We start from the raw sequence: 14748 nt of genomic DNA on the forward strand, positions 1-14748 counted from the left end.
CCATTTCCCTTAGGATAAAACCATAGTTCCCAGCTATGTCCCTGCAGACCTGGCTCCTTCTGCCTCATCCCAACTCATTTCCTAGGACTCTTCCCTACTCGCTCAGCAACTTTGACTTGTTTCTACCTCAGGGCCTTGGCACTTGCTGTTCCTTCTGCTTGAAATGCTCTCTCCCTCATTCCTTCTCATCCTTCAGATCTCAATGTGAAGGCCACTTCCTCAGAGAACCCTTCACTGAGCATCCTGGCCACTCCCTGCACTTGCCCACTGTCATCACACCCCACATATTTCCTTCATGGCATAAGAAGAACCTGAAGATAATCTTATTTACATAAGACTATAAGCTCCATGAGAGCAGAGACTTTGTCGTCTTATTCACTGCTGTGTCCCAGCACCTAAAATAGTGCTTGGCACACAGTAGGTGCTCAGGAAATATTGCTGAATAAATGAATAAAGCATATATATAGATATGAAGTTTACACAATGAGAAAATAGAAACCTTCCATTACTTCCAGGAACTACAACCTAAAACTGGGTAGCATTTTTTTCTCTTTGAATGATCTCCATAGCTTCTGCTTCCTGGAATTTGGCTTGTGCAATGGTTCTTGAGATTCCCATCCCAGTCCTGTAGAGCTCTCTTATCTGTCAAGTGGTCAGGTTGCCTGGATTTTCATCAAAGCACCAATTTACTCTCAGGTGTCAGGACTTTTCCTTCTGTGTGTTATCTTAGGCTGGTCCAGAGTTGGGTCTACTACATCTACATGTGTGTGATATACAGAATAACATCCATGTTGATGCCGGATTAGGGGTATGCTGGAGCAGGACTCTGGTGTGGGATTGGAAGCGCCTATGCTAGGCATAAGATCAGCCAGACTGTGTCCCAGCAGAAACCAAAAGCACTGGCACAGAGTGAAAGGCAGATGCCACCGTAGGTCTGTGCAAGGTCGGCCCCAAGCAGTTTGGGAAGCTGGGCTCCAGCTCCTTCCTGAGCTCTGATGCTGATGAAATCCCAGAACTCAGGGAAATGGGGTTTGTCCTGTTGGCACATCCCTCCCTTCCTGCCTGGGGCACAGCTCTCCATCTGCCTGAGAATGTGGCGAAGGGCCCATCTAATGCCAGCTCTTTCCTCCCACAGAGTCCTGGCCCGTGGTCGCGCAGTCCAGGTGGCTGGATGGCATGCTGGACCCAAGCTCAGCTCAGCGTCCGGGCCCAATAACGGCTTTTCCAAGGAAGCAGCTTTCCGTCCTGGCCACACTGAGGTGAGCACTGGGGGTGTCCGTCTCACCATGGTTCCTGGCTCTGGAGCTGCCGGGAGGGCTGGAAATGAGCCCCAGGCTGAGGAAGGGGTATTGGATCCCACTGCTGATCATGGGTTTCCAACACCTGTGACTCTCCTGGCCCATGTGGGAAGGAAGTCCCTGTGCTCTCGGGGCTTCCAGGGACATGCTGGGAGTCTGAGCGCCCACCGCTAAAGTGACGGGACACAGGGCCTCACAGAGACAGACCCTCCACGCAGCTCCTGGTCTCTCTGTGCAGGCAGCCTGGTGGGATGCGAGGTCCTTGATCACTCCCATGCCCTTGGCCATGGAAAGGAGCGAGGGGAGAGCCCAGATCTGGAGGCAGAGGCCCGGCTCTGAGTTCCTTTCCCTCCAGGTGTGTGCCCATGGTCCAGTTACCCTTACCGTGTCTCTTCCTCCTCTACAAAATGGGAATAATACGGCCTACCTCCCCAGCTTGTTGTGATGGTTAACGAGACAGTTAAGCCCAAGAGATGATAATAGGATCTCAACTCATTCATTTTAAGATGTGTCTCTAAGAACAAGGATCAGTAGATTCTGTTTCCATTCTGTCCTGCAGTGCCCAATAAATCCACAGTTGCCCACACGTGCCAGCGTGTTCTGGCTGCTTATTTCCGCCATGGGCATTTTAAGCACTTTCGGATCAAGTTTACATGAGGCCCAGAAACCTGATAAACTGGATTTTAAAATAACTAAATATCCAAATGTTTCCTGGTATCTGGATTTGTGGCCTAAGGAGGGTAAGACTTATGGTCTGTTGAAAGGAATTTTCACTTTGATGTTGGGGGGTTGAGTAAACCCAGCCCAGGACTCCAGCAATTACGACGTGTGTGGGGCTTCAGGACTCTGTCCGCTGGAAAGTGCTGAGCAATGTCAAGGGCGCACCTGTGGAGTCTGCCGCTTACTCTCTGCATAACCCCAGGTCACTTAGCCTTCAAGGCCCATTTCTCTGCTCTGTAAAGTTCAACGATTGAACTGGATGAGTGGTTCTCACAATGTGGTCCCCAAGCCAGCAGCATCAGTATCACCTGGGAACTTGTGAGAAATGCAGATTTTCAGGCCCCACCCCAGGCCTACCGAATCGGAAACCGGGGGAGGGGCCCAGCAGTCTGTGGCTTAACAAATTCTCCGAGTACTTCCCATGCACTGCACCTGTGGACTTGAGACCCCCTGACGTCCCTTGGAGAGCCCCTGGGAAATGCTAGCAAAGGGCTGGGTTTTCTTCCATCAGTGCCTTTCTCCACGGCAGCCTCAGGGCTAGCTCCCCGGGGAGCTGAGGAGCCACAGAATCCCTCACACGCCACCCAGGCCCCGACCACTGGGAGTGTCTGAGCCTACAACTGAAGACAGCAGCCGTTTACATTTACAGCGGAGGCCGAGTGTAAAACAAGACCTGACCCTTGACCCACTGTCACAATGTGGCGAGTGAGATGGAGGAGGAGGAGGAGACTGGATTTCCTCAGCCACAAGAATTTCCTCTCTCACCAACACGCAGTGACCTTGGCTCACTGATGCAATCTCTGGCCCGAGCATCACTAAGAGCTCTTGGCACTAGCCCCCGGAGGCAGGAAGGATCTTACTCCCCTCGGCAACGCACCTCCAAAGGCAGGTTGCCAAGCCTCTGGGTGCCATCGGCCCTCCTATTTGGGCCAGTTGCTTAGCTCTGTCCAGCAGTTTCATCCCCTATTCAGATGAGGCCAAACTCTATGCAAAGCTCATTCACCTGGTGCCGGAAATGTCTCTCCTTATTGCCGTGTGTGAGGTACCCCAGGTCCAGGAAGGGACGAAAGAGTTGGGCTGCCTGTTAGTAGCTGGATAAAAGGCACTGGTGGGTCCCCCGACTCTTAGTCATTTATCTTCCTTTCTGGGAGGAGCAGGACAATCACGGAGCATTCACACCGTCAGCCTGTCTTCACCATCAGTCGATCGTTCAGCTCACGGGGCTCTGCTTAGTGGAGGCTGGTGAGGACTGTCATCATTTCAAAGGTTGTTATTAAAAATTATAAGATGAAAATCCTGCCAGGTTCACTTCAACTAAGGAGAGAATGTTCTTTTGTAAACTGTGCGTTGCGCATTATATCACTAGAATAGAAAACACGCTGGTTTCTTTTTTTTTTTTTTAATCTACTGATGATTTTTTAAAAGGAAGACTTTTTTAATTTAAAAAGATTATAGGGGCACACTATTGTAAATCAAATAAATATTTTTTTAAAAAAAATAATACCTTTTCCTCTGAAACTCAAATGAGAGCATTTGCAAATCTTTATGAAACTATCTGTCCATGACGCAAATCCCCGCCGTGAGTGCACGCCACCAGGCCCGCTGCTATGTGCTGACGGTGGACTGAGACGTAGCATTAGCCTGTGAGAGCTTTGCCAAGGCAGCTCAGCAGAGCGGGCAGCTGTGTGCAGGCAGACCTCGTCGGATCACGCTTCGCTTTGGCGCACTTCACAGATATTTCGTTTTCATCAGCATCGAGGCAAGACCCTCCATCAGCAAAATATTACCACTCACTGAATGAAGGCTCCGATGATGGTTAGCATTTTATAGCAATGAAGTAGTTTTTAAGGAAGGTGTTATACATTGTATTCTTAGGCACAATGCTATTGCACACTTCGTGGACTGTAGCATAGTGTAAACATAATTTTTATATGCACTGGGAAACCAAAAAATCTGTGTTATTTGCTGGACCACAATATTCGCTTTATGGTGGTCGTCTGAGACTAAAGTGTGACTATGTTTGCTTAAACTCAAAGGTCACAGTTGGAAGCTACCTTAAACGTTACCACTCAGATGGAGACGTGAAGGAGCACTGAAGGGAGGAGACCTGTCCACACACTCAGATTCTTAGAAGCGAGCTAGCCTCGGGTGCAAGGTCACCAGTCACAGCAAAGATGAACAGGATGTTCTGCCTTCGGCGAGTTTGCCTTCTAGAAGGAATGATAAGAGAAGAACACAATTGCGATAAGAGACTGGAGAAAATGCTTTTAGAAATGGAGGAGGGAGAGAGTTTGTCTCTTTGGAAACAGGAAGAGGGCCCCAGTGGAGGTGGCATCTTCGTTGGGTGTTAAAAGACAACAGGAAGGAGTCCAGCCAGCAGAGACGGGAGCAGAAAAGACACAGAGAGGGCCAGCGGGGAGTATGCCTGGGACAGAGGAGGCGGACCAAGGCCAGTGGCAGGGAAGCACAGAGCAGACGCTCCGGGAGGAGTTCTGTTTACCCGGAATGCCAAATGTGTGAGGCAGTGAAGGCGGGCAGGGCCTGACGTGTGGCTGAGCAGTCCCACTGGCTCATGAGACAACTGACTCACTGCTGGGTGCTCTGAGCGGGCTGTGATCAGAGCAGCACTTTAAGAGGGTGAACGGGTGGCCAGGGATAGCAGGCACTGGGAGAAGGGAGATGAGGGTCCAGGTCTAGAGGGGAGATATTACAGTTTCAAGAGATGCTACTGAACCAGAACCTAAAGGGCTGGAGGGAGGGCACGAGGAAAGAGCAGAGTCCAGTGGTGAGCCCAGGTCTGGGGCTGGAGAGTGAAGGAACGGTGGTCCGGGCACGGAGAGAGCGACATGCGGAGAAACACGCAGAGAAGGAGTGGGAGAGGTGTCAGGAGACAGTAGCTGTGGAACGGCTGCGTGATCAGCAAGGGGCCCCCACTGGGCTGCTGTTGTTGAGAAAAGAGGAGGAGGTGATGGTCCTACAAGGGACTGTTTCAGATGCCTCGCTTTTAAGGTGTCAGTCTCCAGGCATGGACCACACAGCAATTTCAGGGGACTCCTTAGAAGAGGGTGAGAGCACCAACGGGAACCCTTGGAAATGGGAAACAGGGAGCAATATGGCCCTCATTCCCATCAAAACCCTCCAGTGTAGTCCTTTCTTTCGTTTCCTTATCCAAGTTCTAATTTGGAGAGAGAGGGATGAATATGTTTCCGTTCTTCTCCCTCCATCTACCTAATGAGATACCGTGTACTAAGAAGCAGAGAGGAAGGAAGCATGAAAAGGAGCAAAAGTGAACTCCGCTGCCACCTGAGTGATGAGCTCTCTAACAGCCGCTGACACTGATCGGCTTGGCCACTGGCCAGCAGAACCAGGCATGGTCAGAAGCCCAGACGTGCCCCAACCCCTGCACAGCAGGCTGGGGAACTGGAGCAAACACAAGTGTTTTCAAAGTGACCAAAGAGAAAAGAATGTGACGGTCTTATTCTTGGTATCTGATCAAAGAGCTGTCTATTTCCAGCTGCAGAAAAGCACGGTACTGAGCGGAATGCATCGCTTAAAGCGTTAGGAACGCTGGGTCTGGCCACGTGCACAAAACCCAAACATGCACCATGGTGCACAGAAGGCAGATGGGGAGCTGCCCTGGCCATCCCCGTTCACTCTTCCGTCCCTTCTCCTGATAGTTGTTGAGGACATGCCAGGCATTGCCCATGGCCCCAGAACATTTAAATGCAAATGGCACAGCTTCTAACGTGCTCTTGGGGAGACAGGCGTGTAAATGGTTATCTGCAGCACTAGGAGGGTGGTAGGGTTATGCACGGGCAGGCAACGAGGGGGGCGCACACCCAGCGATCGAGTGACTAGCTGCTGTGACACAGCTGTGGCACAGCCAGGAGGGGGACAGGCTCGAATCCTTACACTCTGAAAGAAGCCTGATGGCGGTAAAACAAGGCGCTATGACAAGATGTAGATGGAGTGAGCTCGGGAGTGAAGAAGCAGCTATCTAATTCAAAAAGATGAAGTCTTTGACCACAGGATATGACAGGGACTCAGCGTTAACTCGGATTTTATGAGCGCCCGATTAATCCTATCAACAACCCTGTGAAATGGTGTTTATTGCCCACGTGTATCAATAAGGAAACTAAGGTTCAGAAAGATCGGTGACTTCCTTTTGCTAACACGTAGCCAAGCTCGAATCCAAACAAGGTTTTCTAACCCCAGGTCCAATGCAGAGTTCTTTCCACTACATTGATTTAGCAGGAGAGAACACACGAACACACACACACACACACACACACACACACACACACACACTTCTCAAGTTGAGAATGGAAAGAGATCACTTTTGATTGGGGTGACCTGAGAATGTCTCAAGACGAAGTTGGTATCTGTGCCAGGCTGGACAAGCAGGCAGGGAGCAGAAGGATCCATGGGCATGGGGAGGAGACATGGGGGGAGGGATAGACTTAGGAATTTGAACACCCTCTACAGGGGATGCTCTTACCCTACTAAGAAGACCTGGGGAAGCTTCACAAAGGAGCTGACAATGGATGTGAGTCTGCGCGTGTGAACAGAGGCTCACCAGCTCAAGAAGAGAGCTAGTGCCACAGCTAATTGACCCGGGCATGGGGGTGGGCTGGTTACTGGTGGGCAACCATATGCAGCTCGGAGCCCGTCTGGCTCATGCTCAGGGCTTGCACTGCCTCTTGGGGAGAGCTAGATTATGCCACTTGATCTATTCTCATTAAGAACAAATAATAGAAAGCAAGGACATGTTGAAGAATGAAAGAGAAAGTGAGGGAGGAAGGAAAGCATGGAAGGGTGGACTCCCTCAGTAAAGGACCAGGTTTGGATTCTATTTCTGTTCCAGTGTGTGTGAGTGACTTTAAGCCTCTTTGTTGATTTTCTGTGGATCACTTTCCTCGTATATGGGAGAAAGAGGATAAATCCTAACCTAACGCACAGACTAATGAGAAATTAGAAGTGAACATATTTGAAAAGTTTCACAACACACAGAAAGGAAATGTTATCAGTATCACGTCATAGGCGAGGGCTGACCAGACGGGCTGGCTGACTAAGATGGTCTCAGAGCAAACACGATGCTTCATGGAGTCACAGTAAGTGTTCAGAGTCACGGGATCGCAGAGCTGACACAGCGTGGTGGCTCTGAGGAGGGTGTGTGTTCTTGCTAAGGCTTCCGGACATGTCCCAGGCAGCCCTGCCCACTGCCATCCCGGGGAGTCAAGCTGTTGGGCAGGACTCACTGTTGGGCAGGGGAGAGGAGGCCAACTCACCCGCTGCCTCCCGGTGCACACCCGTGCGCACACGTGCCCGCTCACGGCTGCCTCCGGCTGGCAGGCAGAGAGCTCCAGGGATTCTGTGAGTGATGCTTCCACATTCATACCAGGCCACAGGGCAGTATTTCAGGCCTCTGCCCCTTCCTGGAAAAGCCCAACCCTGAGAGGATGACCTCATATCCGGGTGTCTGAGCCAGGCCTATTTATGCCTGTGGTCCCAGTGTCATTGCTGCTGGCACCCCTTTCGCTCTCGAAAGTGTCCCGGTTGAAGGTCATTTCCAGGATCCTCTTGCCCAGGGCCTCCTGGGTAAAGCCTCCTTGTGATCCTCTTGGGAGGCCGATTCTGCGCGACCCCAGACACTGCCTTTGGGCAACAGAGTCCTCCGTGGATGACCCTCGTTTCTGCCTCGTTTCAGGTGCATAGCGTGATGTCCATGTTGTTCTACGCTCTGATCACAGCTCTTCTGATCGGCACCCAGGCAGAACCACAGGCAGAGAGCGATGTCCCAGCAGGGCACCCCGTCCCCCAAGCCCACTGGACAAACCTGCAGCATTCCCTCGACACAGCCCTCCGCAGAGCCCGCAGCGCCCCGGCCCGGGCGATAGCCGCCAGGGTGTCAGGGCAGACCTGCAACATCACTGTGGACCCCAAGCTTTTTAAGAAGCGGCGACTGCGTTCACCCCGCGTGCTGTTCAGCACGCAGCCCCCGCCTGTCGCCACGGACACTCAGCAGCTGGACTTGGAGGCTGGTGGTGCCACCTCCTTCAACAGGACTCACAGGAGCAAGCGCTCCACGTCCCACCCCATCTTCCACAGGGGCGAGTTCTCGGTGTGCGACAGCATCAGCGTGTGGGTGGGGGACAAGACCACGGCCACGGACATCAAGGGCAAGGAGGTGATGGTGCTGGGAGAGGTGAACATCAACAACAGTGTGTTCAAACAGTACTTTTTCGAGACCAAGTGCCGGGACCCCAATCCCGTGGACAGCGGGTGCCGGGGCATTGACGCCAAGCACTGGAACTCATATTGCACCACGACGCACACCTTCGTCAAGGCACTGACCATGGACGACAAGCAGGCCGCCTGGCGGTTCATCCGGATAGACACGGCCTGCGTGTGTGTGCTCAGCAGGAAGACTGGGAGGAGAGCCTGACCACGCACCAGCCCCGCCCCAGCTCCCTCCACCCTCTCCTGGGCCCCTCCCTACCTCAACCTGTAAATTATTTTAAATTATAAGGACTGCATGGTAATTTATAGTTTATACAGTTTTAAAGAAATATCATTATTTATTAAATTTTTGGAAGCATCCTGTGTGCTGCCACTCCGGTCATTTTCCCCAGGGTGACCATCTGCAAGTCTGGGGCCGGCCGGGGCGGGGAGGGGGGGGGAAGGGGGGGTTGCCCGCAGCAGCCCCTGGATCCCCTGAAAGGCCTGCCTGGAGCCCTCAGCCCACCCCAGCCGCACTACCGCTTCAGGGAAGGCTAACTGGTTTCAGATATTAGCCCACATTGGGCGTGATTAGGGAGGGAAGCCTGCTGGATTGCAACTTTGTTCTGCATTCCAGAGCCAAAGCTACCTAATCCTTGGATTACCTGCCCCCCGGCCTGGATGCATGCGCCTTGATTGCTCCACTTGGGGCGTCTGTGGGGCCTCATCAGAAGGCTCCGTCCTGGGGGGACCCACTCACTTTGTAGGCAGGAGGAGACTTGCACCAAGGACCCGAGAGGCTGGCTGGCTTCTGGGGGAAGATCTGCAAAAAGCTGGGGCGCTATCCAGCAGAGTTGCAACGAAATAACCACATGAGGCCTGTCACGGTGGATCTGATTTCATGTCCAGATTGCCTTAGTACTAAAGGCTGGTCCTCAGCTTCTCCTCCAGCCACTTCCTACAGAAAGACTTGGTTACCCGAGGAAATAATAGGGTCTCCGACACTCTTGCTACCCACGAAGGGCCTCACAGCCACTTCCGATGTCAGCCTCTACTCAGGGGAGTCAGAGACCGGCCGTGAAAAAAACTTGAAAATGTTTTCATTCTCAGTGGGTGATTTTCACAAGTGTCCGGAGGTGGGCAGGGTCATGGGATCTCCGGAGAGGGTGAGGGTAGAAAAGACACAAGTAAATGGAGCGAAAACCGACACAAATGCACCAGGCAAGGTGGGCGACGCCAGGGGAACAGTGCTTCCCGCTGCTCCCCAACAGGGGAGCTGACAGGGGAGAGAGGAGAGCAGGAGGGTGTGAGAAGGGGGACGCGGAGCAGGAGGAGGGGGAAGGTGTCATCTCACCTTTACCAGCCTCCCCTGCCTCCAAGAAACCCAGCACCCTGGGTGGGGGGGGAGGGGGGGAGACAGGTGCTAATCAATGCTGACAACATCAAGGGCATCTTGCCTTAGAGAGAGATGGAGGTGACAGAGATGGAGGTGACAGAGAGACTCCAGGTTACAGCCCAGAACAGGACTCCAACCAGCCTCAAGCTGACACTTTGCCCTGTGACTTTTTTGTTTGTTTGTTTAGAATTTTCTCTGAAGGCACAACTGCCTCCCCTCAAGAGAGAGCACTTACACTGAAATGGAAATTGTGTTTCCCACCCCTTCCCTGACCCTAGTTTTTATGAGAGCTGGCCCAAATTGTCCCTCTGATAGAAAAAGCAAATAATCATGCTTATTTCTCTGTAACTCTCGGTGGCCCACCCCACCCCCACCCCAACCCAAATAGGGGGAATCAGAAACGTTGAGAGCTTTGGCATGAGAGGAATTTGATTAGGGCGAAAGCATGATGAAATGTAGCCTACTTTTCCTATCAACGCTACTGCAACTGGAATAAAGATTTATGTTAAAGAAACACCAACCAGAACATTCTGGTCAGATAAAGCCTGCAGGGGGAGAGGCCTCCCACTGAGCTGTGTCTGTGGCTTTTCACTGGGCACCAGTGCCAGGGCCTCAGCCATCCTGGCCCCTCTTAACAAAGAGTTCCTGGGCCCTTTCTCCTAGGGCTGCGCAGGCCTGCTGGGCCCTGGAGGTGGTGAGAGAGGAGGGGGGCGGGGTATTGGGAAGCTGGCTTTGTCTCTACCAGGTGGAGTGTGGAGAGCCACTCCACACTACAGGACCTGGGTCCCCAAGACCTGGAGGGAAGACAGCCTCCAAGGAAGGATGGAGGCCAAGGGGTGGGTAATGGAGGGCCCCTGACCCCACTAACCACAGCCCGCCCCAAAGGCAGCATTTGCTTAGGCCGAGCCTGGAGCCAATGTGTTTACACACCGCATGGGATTATCAGTTTGCCTGAACCGAGTGGTCCAAAAACAACCCTGAGCCTGGTGGTTTCTGCAACTTGGATTCTGCCCCCCACACAGGGGGGAGCTCTGGCTTCCAGACCCACCCGGGCTGCCCCCAAGAGGACAGGCCCCAGACATTGAACACATTGAAAAACAGCTCAAATCCGCCCACTATGTTCTGTGCAAGAGCAGCAGTGGCAGGCGGGTCTTATAAACGTTTCCTTCACTCGCCTCACTGAGGTTTTCGTGCCCAGATCACGGAAAGCCCCAAGGTCAGGGCAGATGCCCTCCCCTCAGCAGCTCCCTCTCCAGAAGCGCCCTTCCAGCAACCAAAGTCCCTGCCGCCTCGGCCTGACACAGCCCAGCTCTCTTAGCGACTCTGGGAGACAAAGCCTGACCCTGGTTCCTGTTCCAAGTCAGTCCTCTGACCCCCTCCCACCGCAGGCCCCAGCCTCCCCGAGACCTGCTTCCCCCCTCACAGACATCCTGCAGCGGGAGACAGGTCTTCAACACAACCAAACGGATGTTTTCACCCCCATGAAACCAAGGACTACCCGTCCATCTCACCACCGTCTCAGCATCATCTGCGTCACGGGAGCAGGGGCTGCCCCCAACCTGGAGTGCAGAGGACAGAGGGGCTGCCCCTCCTGGGCCACATGGTCTCTGCTCCTAGGAGAAAAGGGACCGACCTTTGGGAAGGGCAGGAGCCCCAGAACTATGGGAGTGTGGGCTCTTGGGAACACAGGGCCCCACCTCAGCAGTGACCTCAGAGTCTTTGCTCCACTTCGCTCCATGGCCTGAATGGGACAGTGGGGAGCTGGGGCCCTGGTGCTGAGGAAGCAGTCCGATGTGAAGGTGCAAACGTGGCCTTGGTGTCATCAGAGCCAGGATCCAGGCCCAGCTCCCCATGCCTGCCTGCGAACGCTCAGCAAGCCACTGCTCCTCTCTGACCTCAGATTCTGCACTTGTGGAATGAAAATAAGCATTTCTATAGCCCAGAGTTAAAGCAAAACCATGCATTTGAAATTAAACAGGTCCCATGCAAGTGGCGGGCAAAGTGATTTGTTCTAAACTTACAATCCCTGCAGTGATTATAGGAGCGTAACAACGATGAGGCGCTCACTAGGTATCTGTTTGCTGGCAGATGTAGACATTGGGTACAGGAAACCCTACGGTCACGGGCATTAAAAAATATGGACCTGGCATAGCCCGGCTCAGAAGGGCAAGAATAGGACCAAGCAGCTATTCTGCTTCAGATTCTGCTTGAATCTGGGCGCAGGAAGACCACCTAGAGTCTAGAGAACTTATTAAGAGCATGGGCTCTGGAGCCAGACAAGCAAGATACTTCTACTTAGGCTGTGTGACCTTAGGCAAGTTGCTTCACTTCTCAGAGCTCCAATTTCTTCATCTGTGTAATGAGGCTGGGAGACAATGAAATGATATAAGTTATATAATATAAACATACACAAGTGCCTGGCATTTAAGAAGATGTAATACATTTTCGTTTTGAGAACTAAGTAGAGTTGGCTGAGAAACCCTGAAAGGATGTTGGAACAGGGTGGAACACCTCTCAACAAGGCAAGAGGGTTCGTGAACAGAGAGTCTTGTAAATGCATCACGGGTTTACCCTGTGACGAGCAAGCTAATAGGACTGTTAGCATTTACTGAGCGTGTGCTGTGTGCCGGCCCCGTAGGAAGCAGTTAACGTGGATTAGCCGGAGCAAGCCTCCGCGTTCTGATACTAGGAGCACCTTACGGAGATGCCAGAGGCTGCCTTTCTGTGTTCACGCATCACTGCCTGCGAGCCTCTCCACGCTTCTCTGGGATGTGTTTCCTCTCTCGGCCCTTGGCAAGTTTATAAACCATTGGCGCTGAGAGTTTCCATGTGTCCAGCACGTGGGCTCTGTTTCGCTCCAATTACTCTGGGTCGGCAAAGGAAGAGCTCTGACCTTCTTAAAGTTCACCTGGGTTTGTGGAGATGGCTCGGGGGCCCAGGGCCAAGATTAGGTGGGGCGGGCTCTCCCACAGCAGCAGCCTGAGGAGAATCCCTTAACCCAGTGGTCGGCAAACTCATTAGTCAACAGAGCCAAATATCAACAGTACAACGATTGAAATTTCTCTTGAGAGCCAAATTTTTTAACTTAAACTATATAGGTAGGTACATTGTTATTAACTTAATTAGGGTACTCCTAAGCTGGCCTTTGCTAAAAACGTGGTATTTTGTGGAAGAGCCACACTCCAGGGGCCAAAGAGCCGCATGTGGCTCACAAGCTGTAGTTTGCCGACCACTGCCTTAAACCCAGGGCTGCAGCCCCTGGACCCAATCTTGCAGGTCACAGGCACTCAACCAGTCTCTTAGGGCGGGTAAGATAGAATTAGTTCCTATCTTACCCCCACAAACACCATCCCAGCCTGTCTGTGCCTACCCTGTGTCAGCAATAAGTGGGTTAGTGGTCTGAGTTAAAGGTAAGGTCCTTCCTGAGGCCACTGGTTGGGACTCATCCCAGCATATTTCAGAGGCTGGTGTCATGGTGAAGAACATGATCAGACGGCCATGGTCAGACCCTAGCATTACCACTAGCTTGTCTGAGTGACACTGGACAAATGACCGATCGCTCTGTACTCCAGTTTTCTCACATGGAAAACGTGGATGATAATAATAGGCCCTACTCTGTCAACTTGTAATGCACTTAGTCCAGTGCTTGGCATATAGTAAAGTATTGTATATAAAACATGCAAATATACACACAGCTATATGCACATATATCTATGCCCACATACAGACACAATATACATATATACTCACAGAGCCGCTAAGCATTGAGAAGCAGCTTGGAAGTGTACATTCCACACTCACATGCTCCCGCACACTGACCTCAAAACACAGAGCAATGCACAAATTATGCAGATGAATATTCTGAGTGATGTCTACAGCAATGAGAGGCAATCAGATGGGAAGAGTAAAACCAGGAAGACTGCTCAAAGGAAACAACGTCCGATCCGTGTTTGGGGGAAAAGGTTGAGTGAAATTATTGTTTGTGCTGGGACTTCTTCCAGATCTACAAACAAGGTAAAACCCAACCCAGAGGTTTCCCCGGTCCGGCTGGGAGAGAGAGAGAGGCCTCTGTCCTCTCACCTCATAGGGAACCACAAACTGGCAAAGGGAATACTTCTCCTGCAAATACAGACCTCGGGGAAACTCAGAGAATAACCATGTCAAATCCTGCAGGTGGACACGCGATATCTTTGTATTGAGACCAAATGCCGAAGAGCCTGTCAAATAGCTTCCTGAAGATGGGGCTTCCTCCATCTGTCCTGATCAGCTGGGATGGATCTCCTTGATCCCCCAAAAAATAAGTAGGAAAAAGGAAGGCCCTCATGTGCCCCGGATCCGGGGATGAACTTGAGTGTGAGGCCAGCTAGACGCCTCGGCTAACATTTGGTGCCACTGCTAAGTGGAGTCTCCAGCTCAGCGGGCCTCTCCCCCTTTATCTCGCCCTCACCATTCCTTTCACTTTGACATAATGAAAGTGCAACTTGCACACTGTCTTGAGATTGCATATGATAATTGGAAACATGTGTCCGAGCTGGCACCCCTTCAAAGGACTCTGGAACTCCAACTTGGGCCGTCTTCTGATTGCAAAAGCAATCCCTCGAGCTGGCTCTCCTGCCTTCACATTTTTTCAGCTGTACCTTAGCGTTAACTCTTGCCAGGAGGAGGCTGATGCAAGCCGAGCTCACTCCCGACCTTCTGCAGAGGCTGGCAGTAACAATTCCCCACAGCAAGGCTCTGAACTTGGCATTTAGGCACCGACTTTTCAGCAATAATAGCAAGAATCAGCAAGTCCATTTTTCTTTTATGCACAAAAGGCATGTTGATAGCTCAACACCCAGGTGGGGCCCTGTTCTTCCGGGGCACTGCCTGGACTTTTACCAAATAGAGGGCTGGATCTTCTCTGATCCAGCAAGGTGGCTTCTGGGAAAGAAAATAGCAAAGTGTCTTTATCTTACCAGGAGACTCCTGGGGGAAACCAAAATCAGTGGTGACTCTCCACTACAATCACCCTAAGTGGTGTGACACACAGGAGGGACTAAGGGGACCTATTCAGTTTATCAGACACCAGATACACATCTATGATGTGCAAACGCCACCCAAGGTCCTGAGTGGATA

General features: G+C 52.0%; 1 protein-coding gene across 1 annotated transcript in view; it reads left to right on the top strand.

Moving 5' to 3' along the window:
• Window positions 1-8620, top strand: part of NGF (nerve growth factor) — a 52832-nt gene extending 44212 nt beyond the window's left edge. The window contains exons 2-3 of the mRNA XM_080648083.1: window positions 1136-1259; window positions 7726-8620. Of these exons, the coding sequence (XP_080504209.1) occupies window positions 7738-8463 (726 nt within the window). The 5' untranslated portion in view covers window positions 1136-1259; window positions 7726-7737 and the 3' untranslated portion in view covers window positions 8464-8620. The remainder of the gene's footprint in view (window positions 1-1135; window positions 1260-7725) is intronic.
• The last annotated feature ends 6128 nt before the right edge of the window (window positions 8621-14748 follow it).

The sequence above is a fragment of the Plecotus auritus genome (assembly GCF_963455305.1).
Source record: "Plecotus auritus genome assembly, chromosome: 12".
NCBI lineage: Eukaryota > Metazoa > Chordata > Mammalia > Chiroptera > Vespertilionidae > Plecotus > Plecotus auritus.